This window comes from Rhagoletis pomonella, unplaced genomic scaffold, assembly GCF_013731165.1.
Source record: "Rhagoletis pomonella isolate Grant_MI unplaced genomic scaffold, Rhpom_1.0 Rhpom_scaffold_00002, whole genome shotgun sequence".
NCBI lineage: Eukaryota > Metazoa > Arthropoda > Insecta > Diptera > Tephritidae > Rhagoletis > Rhagoletis pomonella.
Window position 1 is genome coordinate 2,516,750 of NW_023458556.1, and position 20,663 is coordinate 2,537,412.

The following is a 20,663-nucleotide window of genomic DNA, read 5'->3' on the forward strand; positions in this document are numbered from 1 at the left end:
ACAACAGAATATGTACAAGGGTTAAATATTATGTACAAAGGGCAAACTCGACTCATTTAACTACTGAAATCTCACCACAAATCGTTTATTAGGAAACAGTTCCTTTTGCTGAATAGCTTACATGCGAGTTTGTATATTTACATACTAAATAAATGTTAAGCACAATTTCAAATTCAGTCAGTAACTTTATTTAACATTTAGATATGTAGCCATGTAGATATACGTACATACATACTTACATACATATCCATCTGTATTAAAGAACTTATTTTTCACTTTATCGCCTTGCAGTTTACTTCAAATACGCCCCACTAAATTAGATTTGACTTTACTAACGACTAAATTTGACTACTTTCGTCAACGAATATGTGTATGTACATACATACATACAAACACATGTATGCAAAAAGGTACATATTTATTTATAATCAAATAACAAAGCGCCACTTAGTTTTCAATAATCGTATCCATGTGCTTGCATATATGTACAAACATATGTACATACATATGTAATTTAAATATTGCTTTTGTATAAATAAATATTCATGTAGCACCAGCTTTTCACACGTAATTGTCGCCTGATGATATTTCCCGACTTTCAATGACACTCCTGTAGTAATGCGCCGAATTTTTGGCAACACGTTCTTTATTCTCACTTGTCATGTTCAGGTAATAGAGACCAAACTTTTCACTGCAACGAAAACGAACGTTTATTGTTGATTTAAGGTGTCGCTAGCACGCAATCGCAAAGCGCGAAAGTGTTGAAAGAGGGAAAAACTAAAATTAAGCATTTACTTACGTAAATCCCTTATTCCACTCGAAATTATCGATTAAACTCCAATGGGAGTAGTGTGTAACGTTGCACCCATCGTTGATTGCATTCAGGACAGCCCGTAAATGTGTCTGCAAAATATAAAAGAAATCTAGGGTCTACACTAGGGTGCCGCATGACGAAAATTTGCCGCTTTTCCAAGCAGATAATAAAATGTGGAATTTTAGCTCCCAATAAAATATTTTGTTTCAATTCGGCACTAATAATCGTAAGCTGAAGCACATTGAAAATCCTTCCGAAATTCGCATTATTTTATTTTTATTTTTTAGCTGGAACACTTCTTACATCAAATAACCCTATAGACGAGTGTTTCAATAAAAGATCTGCATCAAAATAAAACAAAAAAAACTGTTCACCTCTTCAAAATAACGACATTATTAAGCTTTTCAGTATAGTTTTCGTGGAAATTTTAACAACTCAGCCGTATATTAACCAAATTTCAAGGTAAAACGGAAAAGGTTTTTTAGTTCAAACTAATGATAGTTTTTAGTTTTGGCTTCTTTTAAATGCATTTTTTAAAGTGTTTGATAACTTTAAAATCTTTGGGCTGATTTTCAGTTTCGCATTGTTTTTTTTTTGTTGAAACATCCTAGGATTTTTCGGCAAAACAAAGAAATGTCTGAAGTTTTTGGGGCTTGAGTGGTTTAATTAAAAAAATCGCTGATACTGTGATACCAAAGAACTGATGGCAGAATTTTTGAAAAAAACTTTTACATTTACATGTTCCCATTATTTAGACTATTTTCTCGGGAAACATTTTGCGATATACATAAATTAGAGTTGTGATAAACGCGACGTTTGCATGCAGTTTTAAGGAAAGGTTGGAGTTATAAAATTCGCTGGAGAAGGAGAATCGCTTTTCTTTGTATTGATTGTGAGGCAGCCTAGTGTATGCAGAGCTGGGTCGTAATGATTCCTTTAGGAATTAAATTACTCCCAATTTTAAGGAATTTCATATTGTAATTGGAATAAATTACGTGCTAGTAATGTAATTTTTTCCAATTCCTTTGAAAGGAATTGAAAATGTAATTGATTTTTTTTTCAGTTCCATTACCTGGAATTGCAAGAGTACTTTAGTTTTTTCAATTACTCAAGGAATTGTAAAAGTAATCGAGAAACTGAAAGTTCATTCACGAATGTAAAATGTGCATTTTTATAGATACGCAGGGATTACTTCAAGAGAACAGCAGCGCCCAAGGCAGCAACAGTCCGGACTGTTCTTCACTGAAAGGCGAGCATGAAAGAATTCGGGCGGGTTATGCCTGCTTTGACATTTACGGGTTTCATCTGCCGCGGAACGCGTTCGCGGTAGGAGCTGGAAAATTTAACGGTTACCCTATAAACTGACAGTTTAAGTTATGCAGCTTTTTTTTTCAATTCCAATTAGTAATACTACTTAGGTATAAGTTATTTATTCTAGGCAGTTAGCAACCAAGAAATTTAACAACAATCAACCAACAGTAAATTTTTTTTATACATTTTTCGATTACTTTTTAAATTACTTTGAGGAATGGTATTCGATAAAAAATCAATTACATTTTCAATTCCTTTCAAAATGACATTGTGTGCAACTCCTGTTTTTTATTTATTTTAAATAATTTTAATTTCAAATATAGTTAGAGAATTGCACAAAGTTCACAAAAAAGAATCTAACTTCAAAGAATTTTCATCAAAATGTCAAATCCTTTATACAGAATGTTTAGAAAATTTTCGAGTATGCAGTTTTATAGAACTTTCAATTTTATTATAATAAAGTGCAAGTTTCAAGCCACTTAAAACTACCGTTGCCTTTATGGAATTTTTTTGTCAAGGGTGTTCAGCATTTTCTTTAATGTAAAGTATGAACAAAATCTATTTTTATAAGGAAGAAAATGCGGAACATCCTCGACAAAAAATTCTAAAAAATCAGCAGTAATTTTTAATGACTTAAAACTTGCACTTTAACTTTACTAAATTTGAACGGCAACAAAACTGAATAATCGAAAAATTTCCAAAAGTTCTAAATAAAAAGTTGGAAATTTTGATGAAAATTTTTTGAAGTTTCGTTCATTTCTGTGAGCTTTGTGCAATTTTCGAATTTTTTTTTTCTCTGGTTTCTGTTATATGTAGATCGAACTATAATTTATCTGAAAATTAATAAAAACAAATAAACAGGAGTTGCAAACAATATCATTTTGAATTTTGATGTTATTATTTTGACCGCTGCCGTATGCAGATGTGCATAATAAATATACATGTACAAAAGTAGATTATAGGCGGCATACACGGTGCGTCTGACTCGCGAGTCATTTATGTACGTGTTGACTCGCCTTCGACTACACACAGTTGAATCATTCAGAGACATTCCAGGAGTCATGGCGGTGTAACTAACATATATATTTATTTTTACAGACAAATTCATTCCGACTCACGAGTCAGAGCACTGTGTATGCCGCCTATTAATAATGGTGAACATATAGGCATAAACATTTTTACGTATGTCTATTCAATGTACATTGTACATACATGCATAGGTATGTATGACGTTAGTGATTACCAGTTTTTTTTGCATTACCTTAAGATAATCAATTCGGCCTGTGTCCATTAATTCGCCCTCATCGGACCAGCCGTTTTCCGTTATATATACCTCAACGTTATCATAGTTATCACGAATCCATCTTAATACGCAGATAAATAATAGATACTGTTTCCTTGGCCTATCTGACTAAACGTTTCAACTCACTTTAAAATATCCTCCAAGCCCTGTGGCACGCAGTAAAGCCAATCAGATTTGGCACGTTTCCAGCTCTCATCAACCGAATACTTAAGGCGCGAATCATGCTCCCAAGAAGGAGTTGCCCCTGCCGGAGGATCCGACATCTGGACGTAACGGGAGGTATAATAATTAAGGCCTAAGAAGTCCCCTGATCCCTTAATTATCTTCGACCAGTATAAGTTTAGGGGTCGTAACCGCGACCAGGCCAGACCTTCTTTCATGCTATTGCTTGTGATGTCTTCAATTACAGTGTAAGGATAATTTCCTGATTTGCCAAAAATGGGATGCGCCAACCAGCCCAGCTAAAATACTCGTACAATATAAAATGCATTTTGTAATTCGAATTCCAAAAATAACGGTTTTGCAAAAATTTACCGAATACTGTATCGCTCGATCCACAACGTCGTTTGGCTCATTCGCCTTTGGGGTATAATAAAACCGGCTGCTAATGGTAATGCCCACTTTGCCTCGTTGCGAGTGGAAATATTTGGCTCTGTAAAGGCGATAAGCAGATGCGTGAGCCCGCAAAGTATTGTCCATACATAAGTAGTCTGCCACTCCCGGTGCATGGATCATTGGTGGGTAATTCGCATTGCCATAGCCTGGTACACAGTAGTCAAAGGGTTCATTGAATGTAATCCACTTCTTGACGCGATCACCAAAAGTTTCAAACAGAAAATCTGCATAGGAGCGGAAGTACTTGATGACAATATCATTGGTAAAGCCACCGAATTTTGACAGCTCTTCGGGCGTATCATAGTGGAACATTGTCACCATCGGCTCGATGTGGTTCTCCAATAACTTGTCGATAACCATGTTGTAGTAGTCAATTGCCTTTTGATTTTTCACCGAAGTATCTGCGTAGGGAAGCACTCTACACCATGATATAGAAAACCGATAGAAATTGACCTTAAACATAAGACTTATTTAGCGTGAGAGCTTTCATTTAATTCGACGCATTTTTTTGCACCTTAAGTTCTTTGAGTGCAACCAAATCCTGTTCGAAGCGATGATAAGATTCAGCGGCGTTATCTCCGTTTGAATGATCGGCTATTCGTTCTGGATGCGTGTGAGTGTATATATCCCAAATGGAGGGCGCCTTACTGTCTTCGTTCCATGCACCCTCGATTTGATAGGCGGCTGTCGCCACCCCAAAGGAAAAATTCTTAGGAAATTGCTTGTTGCTTGTTGATGGCTGAATTTGGTTTCTGATCCATTCATTTACGCACTCCACGTCGGCAAAAGATATGCAAGTAAGTATCAGACTGGAATGTAGGTATACAAAAATATGTATGTACATATATGTATTATTTACTCGTATACATATGTATGTATATATAAATTAAAAGAAGTGCATCCACAAATAGCCGACTAGAAATTACCATAGTATAAAGACGAGATGATGATTCCCCATTTCAGCTGCAATTATCAATACGTGCAGAAGCAATTGAAGCTGTGTGGTTGGTTTGGGTTGAATGATTGTACTGTTTAATAAGAGTGCAGGCGCTGATAAGAAATTGTTTGAATATTCAGTGTTGTCGCATTAATTCATTTAAGCTCAAAAATGCCTATAGGACAGGCCAACTTGTGTGACTGTGCAAACTCGTGCGATATGGTGCCTGAAAGTTAAAATTGGGTTGTTGTGAGGACTGCGAAAGAAAATTACAATATTTTTTCCTAAAGAATACAGTGTAACTTACTGCTGAATGTCAGAGCCGTTATAGTCTAAAGCTTGAAGCAAGCTACCAAAAGTAGACTTTCAGTGATTAAACCAAGGGGGTTCATTAAAAATACTAGCTTAAGTTTTAGGTGCGTATGTACTCGTTCTGCTCTGCTACATCTCCGTAAAAAGTTTAAACATTTTTGGAGATTTTAGTTCTTGAAATCAACTTTAAACATTTGGAATTTTCATTTATTGTGTATCACAGTCACTTGACATACCAATATATTACAAATGGGTATCATCACTACTAGGATAACATAAAAAATTTGATAATTTTCCATTCTGGTTTGTTTCTTAAGTCTTTTGATTCGACTCAACAAAAAAATCCACAAGGTAATTTAGGTAGCCCTTCTCAAGTGAAGCCATTCTAAAAAAATTCCCAATGAGGTTACTTCCATACATATACATATGAGTGATATCGACGCTCAGTTCCGCTCGTGAAATAGAAAGTCAATTTTCGGTAACACATGCTTTGCTTTCACTAGTTGTATTCTTTATTAATAGCTTAACTTAGGGAGGTCATCAGCCATGTCTTCACATACAGATCTACCAGTCTGTCTTTTGTCTGGCTGAGCCACTTCCCTAAATTCTCATTTACGTATTTCCAGCTCCGCGAGAGAGATTTTTCTAATTTGAAGATAAAAAACTTTAAAACAAAGTGCTGATTCGTCACTTATATACAGGGTTCAGTAAAATTCGTTTTCAAATAGTTAAAATTAATTAATTTCATTTGTATTTGCGATCTGTGAACGAATTTTATAACAACCATTTGTTTTTTTGTTTTTGTTGTTGTTGGGGCTCTGAAGCAGAGATCACACGATTTGTATATTTGAACAGATCTGTACCTACTTTACGCCGTTACAGAGTGCTGTTATTTGGAAAGTTTTTATTGAGCTGAACTCATTCTCGATACAAATTTCTAGACAATACCACTCTGTGGCCGGATATGGATGGAAATAGGCGCCCCTTAATATGAGACGAGTGTATCTCAGTAACCTATTCATCAATATCTTCAAAACATTTGCTAGAAAGTTCTATTCCCACCCCAGTAACAAAACACATTGCATGATCCTTGTATTATGACAACACTGAGTACATGACAAATACGGTAGGTACTTAAGACAATAGTCATGGGATGCGTTTTACCATCAGCGTGGGAATATGGCTGTTGGTCTCACTCAGAAGGATATAGAAAATTTTTAGACAAATAAATTGAACAAAGTCATGCCTACATATATAACGGTAAAATGTAAAAAAAACATATGCCATGAATGCGAACCTAATTGTTTATAATAAAAAAGAGAAAAAACAATTTTTTGTTCGCATTGAAAATCTTCACTTGTCAGCGGTGTGCGAACTTAGTTTTTTTTTTTGCGGTGGAATTGAGAAAAAAATGTGGTATATTCGAGTAAAACGCGGTAGATTTCAATTTATTCAACAAAACAATATACGTACATATTTGTGCTCGTCAAATTAAGTAACCTAAATCGAGATAGGCCATAATATTTTAAAGATTGACTAGCTATCCTAATAGAAACGTCATAAAAATATCAAATTTTTCAAGGGAAACTGAATACTTTTTAATTCAAAGTCAAATCAACTAAAGTCACTTAAGCTACTTTAACTGATGGGCACCGATCATGGTACAATAAAAACAGGTAGAAGCCAAATTGACATCAAACCTACAAAAGTCAAAGTTTTCGGGAGAGTAAAAATAAAAATGAGCGTGTGTAAAGAAAAATAAAAAAATTACATTTCGCTGGTTGACGTTTTTAAGTAAATTTGAAGTTTTGTATTTATTTATTTATTTTCTTTAGTTAAAATTTGTTAATTTGTATCATGGTGGAATTATACAAGGTGTTGTACGTAGTGACAGCTCATGTCGACAGCTCCCTTACAAAAGGTTGTAATATGGAAGCACGAGAGAAACGGGAAGAAAAAAAGCCCGCTTTGCGAAGTAGTACGAAATTTGGTACTATTTTTCATATAAAATTTTGCATATAAATAGTTACAAACGGTATATTATGATAAGCTAAATTCGCGAAAGTAGTATATATAACGTAGTACTTATGCAATAAATGGTAATTTAGTTTATTAAACACAATGTCCTATAATTATAGTCAAACTTCCAAAACCAAAAAATTAGTGGTGACCCCGAGTCGTTACAACATGACGGAATCGACAAAAGGGCGAATCGACGGATGGGGAGAATATTTCATCGAACAAAATGCCAACTAAAGATGTGGAGCTTGCATCGCAATGCAAGCTGCGACCGTTCTGAACTGAGATGACAGACAAATGGTTTCTACAAATTGAGGCCACCTTTCAGTCGTACAAGACCACATCTTATGTCGGTAAATACAATCTGGTTTTCTCAGCAATTAGCAGCGATGCTTTAAAGGAAGCTGCGGATTTTTTAAAAACCTTACCAACTCAAGACCGATATATTAACCTCAAAAGTCAACTACTGTCACGTTTTACTGATTCAGCCGACCCACATAGGGTATTTGGCTGATTTAGGCATATTTTTATCGCTACAAACATCAAATATAGTTTTAGTTATCGAATAAAACATTCACTATAACTACCCTGTTACTAATAGAAAATTCAATCGTAGTGAAATCTTATTTATTGTCAATATTATTGTGGCTTATTAACATTTGTTTCCATATTGTTATTGAGCTTTGTAGCACTATTATGTTTTTAGGGAAAAGGGAAAAAGCAACAAAGTCTTAGCGGTAGAAGTTACCAAAAAAACAGTTATATCGTTGGAAAAGCAGGGCCAGAGGCAGTGAACCACAGACGGGATTGCAGCGGAAGGAAGCACCGACCAAAATAACTACAAATCCTTGGGAAGAACTCTAAACCGATGTTTTTTTGCCGAATTAATGTTGAAATTTCTAATTTAATTTTCAGTTGCCAACGATAAGAATAGAGTAAATGTCAAATAATTGTTCAGTGATTGCAAATCGGTTTTGGAATAGGGAATGAGGTAGTTTAGTACTTTTTTAAAGGCGATAAAATGTAGTTTTTTCAAGAGGGAAACACTGATATAGCTAAGGGAGCCAAGATGGCGGATTAGAGCGAGAACGCTGTCAATATCCAACACCTTGTATTATTCCACCATGAATTTGTATGTTCTTTTCCATTTTTTTATACATTGAAAGTTTATATTTATAGTACCTGTTTTAATTTTGTATAATATACAAATGTATGTATAAAGCGATATATGTACTAGGCATAACGTTGGGCAATCAATAAAACAACGGAACACAAATAAGCGCGATCATTTATTAAGCTTTCACAACTTGATTTATGAGTTGCAGTGTTGTTGGAAGGACTTTCCGGCATAAGGGTCATAGGAAGAGCACTTGGCATCAAACGTGCCTTTCCTGTACCTCCTGGTGCATTTATGAAATCTGCTGCTTTAAAATGCTTAACGCACAGCAAGGCATTTCGCTGCAGCTCTACCCCACAGCTGCTTTCCCAACGCTCCTTACGCCAAGGGCATTGAGGCACGTTAAAAAAATTAGTGATGTCTGCATTATATTTAACACCACATAAAAAACAACGCTTCAGGTGCTGCATTTTTAACACATACACTAAGTATAAACCGCACAACACTACAATAATGCAAATGTTAATTCAAATTTGTTTTTAACGAACATTCAAAAAAAACAAACCACATGACATTTTAAGCGTAACGAAATATAGGAAATAAAATAAAATCAAGTTGAAGTTTAAAGGTTTGGTTCTCATGAGAGCAACGTCATTTTGGCTTCTACCTGTATTTATGTGCCTTGGGCACCGATAAGTACATACATATCGCTCACCTATGTAGATCCAAGTGCGACCAACTCAAAAAATGTTGACCATTTTTTTACATAAATCAATCCAAAGAAATTACCTTCAATGTATGAAAGTATTTTTTTCTTCATGGTTATATATATACTACGTTTATATTATATTATATTATGTGACATTTTTTTTTTAATTTACGTTTTGATGCAGAAATGCATGAGATGCTCTAGGAATATTTCAGAATCAAAAAGAAAATTAAAAAAATGTCGCTTACGTTATTATGGCAGTTAGGGCTCGATAAAGTACTTAAAAAAAATCATGACGTCAGAGAAATGCCCATTTATATACAGTTAATTATGCGTAATATGAGGTAGACTTTTATAAAAAATTTAAATTTTGGATAAACAAAAGGAAAATAGACAAAACTGGTCGAATTAAGACACTTATTTTATTTCTGACACCAGTATTATGAACTTCTTTCAACCAGAAAATAAATTTTTTTATTTAATTTTTTTTTGCATCGATCTTTTTTCGACATACATACCTTAAATTACTTTATCAGATATGAGCACACTAAATGCATATAAATTTAATGACTGTCTTTTGTTTTGTTACTTATGAAATAATTTTCACTTTAAATTAAAAGTACGTTTCAAACCCATTTACTTATTATGTATTATATGGTAGGAGAGCTTCTCAAACCATATTGATGCAATTTTTTCATGTTGAGTCGTTGAAAAATAATAAATATCTAAATCCCGGGACTGATCCCGCGATCCCGGGATTGAACCAACGACATCCCGAAAATCCCGGAATCGTAAAAATCGAAAAAATTAAAATCCCTAGTATAAACGTAGTAATACATATACTAACTAAAATGTTATACCTGTTTTTGTATTAATTGCGTCGCATCTGTACGATCCACAAGCAATTATATTTCCCGATCTGAATTTTGAGTTAGCTCACTTTAAATCTAGGTGAGCGATATGTATGTACGTAATACTTACATATAGTACTTATAAATACTAAACATTCAAAAATTTTTTTGTTTGACTGGCAAGCTTTTAAAATTATAATATGAACTTAGGAATTAACCTTCTTACTAATTTGTACATTTATAGATGCACCGCCAAACGTACTCGGAACTATGCCCTATAACCAGCATTGCTGCCAAAGTTTGTTTTACTTTATTCGATGTTGCTAAAAAGTTCAGTACTTTACTTAGGGTTTACACCAGACAATATTGTCAAGACAATTATGTCAAAATGATGTGTTTGTTGTAAACACGGCGAATAACATATTACAACAAACACATCATTTTGACATAATTGTCTTGACAATATTGTCCGGTGTAAACCCTAAGTAAAACAAGAGGAAACAAAAGGTTTTTTTTTTAATTTTCGGGCTTGTTTCGGGTAAATGAGCGTAAGTACGGAATACTCTCACAAAATTGCATAAACTGCCCTAAACCAGTGTTGCCAGATATTCTCTGCTAAATTACCCACAGAAATCGGGAAAAAATCCTGCAATTACCCACATATTAAAAATTTACCCCACAAATTTCCCAAAAAATTCGAAACATATTTTTCAGTAGTAAAAAAGCATGGCAGCTTTAAGAATTGCCAGAATTCTTTAAGGCCTTTAGTGTGTAATATACCGACCTTTGCATTTCGTATTTGTATATTAACTGCCATACCTAAGCAAAACCGTTAGCATTGTCTGGCTGTCAAAAAATTCTCATGCCCATACAATTTGTATGAAGCATACCGAAACAACGTGGTACAGGTATTGAAGTTGGCTGCAGGAAACGGCGAAACTGTCATTTTCGTGTTACACACAAACAAACCTATGCTTATTGTTGGTGTTACTTCTGCATTTGACGTAGCGTTGATGCTTTTGTTTAGGTATGGCACTTCGGCGCTAACGCTAGGCGTCAGAAACCGCTCCACCCAACGCTTTTGTTTAGGTATGGCAGTTAATATACAAATACGAAATGCAAAGGTCGGTATATTACACACTAAAGGTCTTAAAGAATTCTGGCAATTCTTAAAGCTGCCACTGTTACAAATTATTTGCATTGTCTAAGCGAATATGGTTTTTGGTGACTTTAAAGTTGAAGCACTTGCTTTTTTTTTCAAAAGCAACCGTTATTTTATATACATACATGTACTACTTAACATCTCATCAGACAATTTTTTCTGGTTTTTACATTAAAAACCCAGTTATAATTGAAAAGATTCTTTCTTACTCAGCGCTTGAATTGGTTAACGTAAGAAAATTTTCGAAATTGTCCTTATAATTTTTAATATTAACATACATAACTTTACTCCACATCACAACTTCAGAACGATTAATTTCGAAAGAGTGTCGACAATTCTTGAATTTTGATCAATTATGGATTGATAACTGTGTTAAATACTTTGAATAGATGAGCAAACTATTAAGCAAATAAAAATTCCTCAAACCCCTTACCCACAATCTGGCATCACTTCAAAAAATTATCGATCAAAGAAAAACAGCTATTGTCCGGTTGTTCAATAGCTTTGATTCTTAACAGATAATCATCACAACTTATCACTAATTTCTGCTGGAAAGCGTTTCTTAACCCAAAAAACTAGCAGAAACTAGCAGCTCTATCTCGTTCTTACGCTCTTATTTGTTTGGCTCTCCTGCTAATTTCTGCTAGTAAAATTTTTACTATCTGCTTGAAAAGAAAAAAAAACAAAGCCAATATCTGGTTATCACTTCTTGCCGGTTAAACATCATTATTGACGTTTTCGACATAATGCATATAACATGTGATCGATAAAGTAGTCGTTGTATTTAACCGGAGCTTTGAATCTGAGACACACGGAATTATAGTCGACATCTTTAACTACTCGGCTACGGCAGTCAAAAGCTTTTTTGCTTTTAAATTCATATTTTTCATATGTGACAATTAAATCAGTTCCACTCATGTGGAAATCGTAGAGCTTTTTGTTTTATAAATATTGACACAGAATGCGAAGGGAGCTTTTACTTGATAAAAATCTTGATAAAATTTTCTTTACAAAAAAGTTATCAAGAAAACACAGAATTGGGCGATAAATGTGCACATATTTATTGGTTAAAATTTTAACGACTAAAATTCTTCCTCTTCGTCTGTTAGTTTGACAGTTTTCACAAACTCGCCCGGAAAAATAGTCCGAGCGACTTCAGGCTGGTGAGCAGTGTTGCCGTTTTGTTCCATATACTTCAAAAGTGATACGTGTTTGTGCATATTTTTGGAAGATACTTTATTTTTTCGCTCATTTCGCGAGATACTTAAATTTTTCGCGTAGTAAAAATTTTGATACATGAAAATGCGTTTTCGGGTCCAATAAGCTTAAAAAAATGCTTTAAATGAACTATGTATAAAGGACTGACTTCATTAATTTTTAATTTACTTTACTCGCCTCAAAAATAGCTCTGCAGCCGCAGAGCGCATATTTTCAAATTTAAAACTGATCCAATATGAAAAGAGAAATAGAATCTCATTACATGTCATTAATTATGGAGAAAAAAACAACTATTAATAATTAATTAATAATATTTAATAGCACAAAAATATCTTCTTTTACGGTTGAACTATAGTTCTAGGGTACAAAGAATAATGCATATATCGTCAAAAGCGTATTTTGATGCTTATGTGCAGAAAATTACTTCAATTTCAAACTGTTACTAAATTAAAGCGCTTGGCATTATTCACGAAGGACTTCCCCTTTTCAGTCGAAAGGCAACATTGTTCGATGTTCATTGCCTCAATGAATCTGCCCCTCTGAGTTCATCAGCTGTTAATAGTGATGCAAACTTTGAGCAGCAACACCGATACATCGATGTTTCGATGCATCGGAGAAAAGAACATCGAGGCTAAAATACATCGCCAGAGAAACATCGATATATCGATAGTTTCCGATATTTTGCAATTTGTTCATTTCTAGTTAAATATAAAGCAATTTTGAAACTTTAATAATCATGAATGTATTTTCCTGTATTTTATTATCCTTTCTATAATAATAATAATAATAGATTGGCGCTTACACATATGTTAGTGTTTGGCCGAGCTTCTCCTCCGATTTGTGGCGTCCGCCTTGATGTTGTCACACAAAGCGGAGGGACCTACAGTTTTACGCCGACTCCGAACGGCGATTGCATTTTTGTGAGAAGCCGTTTTTCATGGCAGAAATACACTCGGAGGTTTGCCATTGCTTGCCGAGGGAAGACCGCTGTTAAGAAAAAACCTTTTTTCTATAATTTTTGCGATGTTGCTTTGACCAGGGTTCGAACCCAGGTGCTGCGGAGTGGAAGCACGCACTGCTTACCACTACACCACAGCGGCCGACATTAACCCTTCTATACCCTCTCTATTATTAGAATCAAAATGCATACCATCGTAATGTCGTTCGGGCCTAAAGATCCTAGGCCTCATGTTGTTGAAATTCCAACGGGTGTTTGGTTTTGTTTTAGCGGCTAGGTTATTAGCATTCAGAATGAATCCAACCACTTTATTGAGCTTGGGGCCGTTTTTTATGAGAAATGTTGCGGAAAAGCAACAACAATTTACAAAGTTAAGAAAATATAGCTGCTATTTGGGATATCACCACAACTACTAATCAGACTTCTTCCCCGAAATAGCAGCTATAACTTTTACCTTTTGTAAATTATTGTTGACTTTCAATAACAATTTTTAAATAAGAAACGGCCTCGAGCTCAATAAAATTGTTGAATATAATTGTTATAAGGCCATAAATATCAAAAAAAATCTGAATGAATAATAAATTTAAGGTCAGTCAAACATACCGAAAGAAAGTCGGAGAGTCTCGTTAAAGTCGATGTTTAAAACATCAATAAAACTTCCATTGATGTATCGTCAATTTCGCGTTGATAGTAAATTGTAAACATCGATGCATCGTTTGCATCCCTAGCTGTTAATGAAGTTCACCAGTGGAAATGCAGCAACACACCGGAAATAGTTTGATAAGTGAGCATATTTCTAAATTCTTTGTGAATTTTAACAAATATGCAATTGAAGAAAGTCGGAAGTATTTATTTTCCAATTGGTGCTTGAATTTCAAAGAACTGTATGGACTTTTCGGAGCCGATTTAGAGCATAGTGGTGCAGGTACATAACATTTGTAAATGTAAACCAAAATGCTAAAAAAATTAACAACTACAAAATATATTTAGGGCGCAATTATGAAGCTTATCTAAGCTGTTTTTATAAATTATTACCCATTTTCGAGGGCATCCACCATTGCTATGACAGCGCAAAAATAATTTTAAATGATTTGCAATTGGAATGGCTTGGAAGCAACTGTAGATTTTTGGTGGATTTGCTGCAATCGGATGATGTGGCTGAAACGTTGACTGTTGAAAGGATTCTGCTTTTGACCTCACTATTAGAAAATGCATTAGCAAATTTGTTTGTTACTAATAATCACAAATGTCCACCGCCGCATTTGTTGCGTGATTTGCTAAGTACCGAAGAACTGCGGAATATATTCGGAACAGAAGTAGTAAGTCTGTTGGACTATGTATATCCGAGATATGTATGTCCATATCAAATAAATTTTAACAAAATTACATATTTTATTTTAGATCTCCCTTTTAAAAGTTCTAATGGGAACTCCCGATTCCATAAACCTACGGAACATTGTATGGCATGGTTTCCCAAGGCCTCAAGATATACCAGAATATTACACCTCAATTCTGGTACTTTTGATACACAGTTTGGGATACGAGCTTAAAATGAAAAAAATATGTTTAACAGAACGACCAAAAGTCGTAGAATTCAGCAAGTTGTGTAGAAAAGTATCAAATCAGCTGCCATTGTATATCAATTGGTTTGATGAATCTACCTACGTTCAGCAAATAGAAAATCATGCATGGCTTAATAAGGACTTCAAAAAGTTTTGGTATCGACTGTCACAATATTACAACACAAAAATGTATTGGAAATTGGCTATATTGATTACACCACAAATTGAATTGCTGCTGCGCTTGCTATATGCACAAGTAAATGATTTTGATGTCACTGCCAAATTGAATGAATACTACATTACAATGGATTCTATATTTGAATGTGATTTACCAAACGTACAGACGGGCATTAAAAATAATCTGCTAAATGGTTGCGAAGTAAGTGAGGAACTGTTGAATTGTATTTATGATTTGTTTATTGCGCCACATGGACCACGTCTGCGCGACAAAATCAGCCATGGTGAAGTTAATATTTCCGCTATAGATAATAGAGAACTGTGCGACATTTTGTTGTACATGTCTCTGGGCCTAATAAATTTCAACTCACCGTTTCAAAAATATGAAAGTGTATTCCACCTAAACAGTTTAGCCAAGGAAGCTTTGTGTGATGCATTAGGCCAACTGGTGCAACTGATAAAAACACATTTGGCAGGAAAGGGAGAAGACATTTTGAAAGACATAAGCGAATCAAATCCGCCCATTAGAGCCAAAATATTTAATCGACCCAGAAAGGAACCTGAATTCATGCTGCTGTTGCTGAGAAATTCAAAATTAATTCAGACCACTTGTATAAATTACGAACATTCTATTGAAATCAGATTAGAGCTTTTGGCACAACGAGAATTGCATTCAAAAAGGCGGCGCACTTTGCAACAAATGATAACATCACTGCCCATGATTTGTAATGTTTTATGCGAAATTTTAAACTGCCTTTTACGCGCATACACACAACTGCAAACTGACGATAAAATTTTTAATAGCGTGGACGCTTTAAAAAAGTTGCTCAGGTAAAGCATACATTTATTTTATGATTTCATACCTTAGAACTTACCCGAGAGTAATACGCCATGATGATATAAATGTTGTAATAACTAAAATGTGAATTTTGTTTAAATTATAGAATTATGACAATATGGCCATTATATACATATCGAGCCCTAACCGCCAAAATAACGTAAGCGACATTTTTTTCAAAATTTTTTTTTGATGTGGAAATATTCCTAGAGCATCTAGATACATTTCTGCATCAAAAAGAAAATTTTGAAAAAATGTCGCTTACGTTATTTTGGCGGTTAGGGCTCGATATGTATCTCGAAAATTATCCGGTAATTTTATATTAATGATTTAAAATTTTACAACTCACCCCTTACTGATCATCAGGTTATCTAGCTATAGATTATTAGGGGTATTCATATAACGTCATAAACTGTAGATAAACGTCATAAATCTAAAAATTCCATATAAATTGTAACATGTTATATAAAACCCCATATTATTTTTGGGGGTATTTTATTGTCAGAAGCTAAAAAATATACCACATATCCACTATGTCGATAAACAGGCATACGTGAATACCCATAACGATTTCTTTATAGGTTTTTAAAACATTCTTTAAAGTTGAATGAAAATTTCGTTAAATATTCCGACAAAAGCAGCAACGAATGGATTAAGGCGCTTCAATTGTGTGAACAGTTTAGTAACATGAAAGAAGAATATTATCCAAAGCAACACTTTTGACGGGGCCTTCTTTTAAGGCGTAAGTATTTTAAATTTTCCATATCCATCAATTATGAAAGTTTAGCATTACCTCCAAAATGTGTTTAATTGTAGGTTTCTTCGTTTATTTGTACAACCGCACCGTCGGAAGAGAAATACTAGGTGACCAAAGACTACAAGCACTTTCAAGCGCATCCACGACGAAATTTTCGCTAAAGGACTGGGCCTGATCGACTTTGCCGGAGCCAGAAAAATAGTAGTCTGTAGCACTCATTCCATCATAAGAATATTCATCTGATAGACGGAAGGCACGCCTACAGTGTTTTGGATGTACGTAAGCTCCGAGGGTGGAACATTGACTCGGTCCACCATCTTGTTGCAGCCAAGATGCGTCAGTAGAATCACAATTCTCGCTCAGTATGAACTGCCGCCGAAGAAGCTCACGGATTTAAACAAGCCCGAAATAACAACTGTTACGATGAGGAACGTTGCACAGCTGCAGAGAAAAATTATGTCGCCTCCAACGCAACTCGAGCTACGTAGGTTCGCTATAGAGAGTTGAAGAGGGAAGCCAGACGTATTTTTTGTAGTATAAAGAGAAACGCCGAAAATGTGAAACCGGAAGTCTAGAAATGCTGGCCGACGAGAATATTATTTTGCTACAAATATAAAAAAATCGGGAAATATTCCGTATAATCAATTGTTCTTCCTTCAAAACCTTCAATAAATGATTGCGTTTTATGATATTACAATTAAATTTTTTTATATTCACGAACTGGGGGCCAAATATAGCAAAACTGTGTTTTAAAAGTTTTACTCTTAAGTCAGGATTATTTAACGACTTTGAAATTTCCCAGATTAAAATAATTCAGTGCAATGTAGAAAAAAATATGGGTACGAAATGAAAGGGAAGGTATTGGAAAATTTGAAAAAAACCAAATATTACACATTTTCAAGGATGTTGAAGGATACAATTTTATAACTACATTTTTATTAGTTATTCATTTTATTAATCGTTTTCAATTCTACAGGATTTTCTCTTTTATTTGATAACCATATCTGTCTATCTACCTATATTGTTATTCTACATTGCTCTATTTTTTATAATAACTTTTGAATCAAACATAACTTTAAAACTGCAAAGTATTTTAATGCAGTTTTCCTATATTTGGTCCCTAGTTTCGCGAGTATAAACTAAGAAAGAAAATATTTTAGCACTTGAACTTTGATGGACTTAGCCGAGCCTAAGATATCGACCAAAAATTGTCATCTTTCACACATATGGTTTTTAGAGCATAATGGACCATACTTTTGCTATTCGGTCATTCCATTGGAAAGAGGAAAACGACATAAATTTAAATATGCCCTAATTATCTCTATTTTAGTAGTAACCTCTTTTTAAATGACTAAATTTCATTACCCTGTGGGAAAATATAAAAAAAATAAAAAGAAGTTGTAATATTTGTCTATGGAAACTTTTATTTCATGTATAATTACTTTTCACCAGTCACAAGGAGATGACCCACCAGGGTCAACTTTATATCTTTTTTTAATATTTCTATGAAGGTTATATAAACCTCATTTTTATTGAAAACGAAAGCGTATAATTGATATTTTACAACACAAATACATCGTTCGTGAATATTAAGTGTTTTGGCTAAAAATCATCATTGAGTGCACAAGGATAAAATACGAGTTCTTTTCAGTGTCCCACCAGTTGCACTCATTCCAATGATAGTTAAATAAAACTAAGAAATCGTTAGGTATTTTTGTTAAAGCAGTTTTAGTCACTAGTTATCGTTCTATGTTAAAAAATATCTTTCGCTGTTGTATAAGTTCCGACGACATAGTTAAAATTCACAATTCATCACATTCTGGAGTAAAATGTCCCACTAGTCACAATGAAATGGCCTTATTACCAATCGAAGTTCTAAAAAAAGAGGATTTTCGGCCCACGTACATACATACATACATATGAAGTCAAGGCCAAGTGTAAGCTCCAGCCTACCGAAAATGAGGTTTTCAACATTAAGCCAAGATTTTGATGATCAATTCAAAATTCTGAGTATGCTGTTTTAATCTATGTACATACTCGACTAGGTTCCCGATTTTGTTGATTTTAAATAATTTTTTTTTTGCTTTCTTCCATAGAAAAAAATTGTCCAACATACATACTTTGTATGGAAATCCGTGAAAAATTGCTAAAAATCTAGTTTAACCTTAAAAACTTTTCATAGAAATTCTTATTAAAAAGTTTGCAATTTAAATAAAATTGTGCATAATCTTGATTGCTACCAAGTAATTTTTAAGCAAAAAATAAAGCCCACTTCAATTTTGATATAAAAGTTTAAGAGTACTGTTAATAATCGGATCTAAACCAAATTGATATGGGACCACCTCTGAGGTACCACCTTTTCTTAAAAAAAAAGAATTATAGAAATCGGTTAACGTGGTCCAAACACATACAAAAAAAATATTCCGACGAATTCATAACCTCCTCCTTTTTTTGCAGTCGGCAGGTTGAAGGGGCAACCCAACGCCCAATATCCTCTACCCACTCCTACGGAACTTAACGAAGAATTATAGAAATCGGTTAACGTGGTCCAAACACACAAAAAAAAAAATATCCCGACGAATTGATAACCTCCTCCGTTTTTTTGCAGTCGGCAGGTTGAAGGGGCAACCCAACGCACAGTATCCTCTACCCACTCCTACGGAACTTCACGAATAATACCTTTCTCTTATAGTTGTAAGATACATACCGTTTATTACCTACCAAGTTAGGAGCCATATTAGTTTGAAATATGACGCTTTCTGAGTCTTAAAAACAAATACATATTCTTTATAATACTGAATATTCTATATTATAATATATATGTATATTAGGGCGGTTTTTTTGTGACTATTGTTCTTTTTACTGCAATCTCGAAATTTTGTGGAAAAGACCTAAAAAAAGTGCCTTGAAAATTTTAACCCTTAATAATAACATTAGGTACTCGCCCAAGGCCATGTTTTTCCATAAAAAATACACGTAAACTTTCAGTTTTTTTCTTAAAATGTCTACAGCTCAGAGGAATTCTATGGTATAATCCTGGTCAATAACGGGTTTTCTTCAGAATTGAATGCTCTACGAAAGTGTCCATTGCGGTGTAATCCTAACTCCCACCAGCGTGGTAGTATGGCTCACTGAACGCATTTTTTTTTTATGAAATTCTGGTTTTTTTGCCCCGATCTCGAAAATAACAAGAGCTAAAGAAAAAATGTAAATGACAAAGTTGTTGTGAGAGTTTCATGAAAAAATTGGGTTTAGTGACCCGTATTACCTCGCTGGTGGGAGTTAGGATTACACCGCAATGGACACTTTTGTAGAGCATTCAATTCTAAAGAAAACCCATTATTATTATTTTAAATAGAAAACAAATTTTTTTTTAAATAAATTTTTATGATATTAAAGTAATTAGGTTTATTTCCTAATAAATTGTTGCTAAACTATTATTTCCTCGATTCATGCAAGATATTAATTCATTAAATAGCGTCTAGCAGATGAATGCGTGTATGTACATATGTATGTATGTATAGCATTGGTATTTTACGTCTACGTTTACACAAATATATGGAATTATATCAAACTATAACAAATTTGGAGTATAATAAATATTTAATATTAAAAATAATGCTGCTTTCTTCCACTATTTTTAAGATTGAGTGATTTTAAATTTTGTTCCGACAGCATGATCTCGTCGTAGAGTATCTGTACGAATCTTCATTACGAACGGATTCAATGAAGGCTCTCTACGAATTTCGAATTTACGTTCGTAGCCATTCGGATTCTGTGATAGCACTTTCGTAGATTTCACGAAAATCGAAGCTACGATGGATTCTGTGATAGCCCTGAATAAATCTATGTTTGATCAGACTTCCAGCATTTTACTCCACGAAAAACAAAACTATTCTGTTCTAGCCATGGCCAATTAAAAAAAAAAAACACCCAATTATAAATGTAAATCAATTGGAATAAAAAAATGGATATAGAGAGCTTGATAGTAATTAGTCCAGAT

General features: G+C 34.1%; 2 protein-coding genes across 7 annotated transcripts in view; one reads left to right on the forward strand and one right to left on the reverse strand.

Moving 5' to 3' along the window:
* Nucleotides 1-339: 339 nt before the first annotated feature.
* Nucleotides 340-5,080, reverse strand: LOC118732502 (myrosinase 1-like). The gene is made up of 7 exons (XM_036461631.1): nt 4,970-5,080; nt 4,558-4,852; nt 3,963-4,496; nt 3,555-3,889; nt 3,387-3,489; nt 800-903; nt 340-691 (listed from the first exon to the last, which is right to left on the reverse strand). The coding sequence occupies exons 1-7, from the start codon at nt 4,999-5,001 to the stop codon at nt 562-564; spliced, it is 1,533 nt and encodes a 510-aa protein (XP_036317524.1). The 5' UTR covers nt 5,002-5,080; the 3' UTR covers nt 340-561.
* An 8,924-nt stretch (nt 5,081-14,004) lies between these two features.
* The window catches only part of LOC118732508 (endoplasmic reticulum membrane-associated RNA degradation protein), a 42,612-nt gene continuing 35,953 nt past the window's right edge, over nt 14,005-20,663 (forward strand). The window contains exons 1-5 of one of the 6 annotated variants that reach the window (XM_036461646.1): nt 14,006-14,251; nt 14,317-14,645; nt 14,728-15,896; nt 16,485-16,645; nt 16,720-17,351. In XM_036461646.1, coding sequence (XP_036317539.1) covers nt 14,080-14,251; nt 14,317-14,645; nt 14,728-15,896; nt 16,485-16,626 — 1,812 coding nt within the window. In that variant the 5' untranslated portion in view covers nt 14,006-14,079 and the 3' untranslated portion in view covers nt 16,627-16,645; nt 16,720-17,351. Of the gene's footprint in view, nt 14,252-14,316; nt 14,646-14,727; nt 15,897-16,484; nt 16,646-16,719; nt 17,352-20,663 lie in introns of those variants that run through there. The other 5 variants (XM_036461657.1, XM_036461651.1, XM_036461640.1 and 2 more) reach the window with 5 other exon arrangements.

Excerpts from the sequence above, each read along its gene's own strand:
- LOC118732502 (XM_036461631.1), bottom strand. The coding sequence starts at position 5,001 with ATGGGGAATCATCATCTCGTCTTTATACTATG. Across the intron at positions 4,853-4,969 it reads CATCTCGTCTTTATACTATG|TCTGATACTTACTTGCATAT; the intron begins GTAATTTCTAGT and ends CCTACATTCCAG. Across the intron at positions 3,490-3,554 it reads GGCTTGGAGGATATTTTAAA|ATGGATTCGTGATAACTATG; the intron begins GTGAGTTGAAAC and ends CTGCGTATTAAG.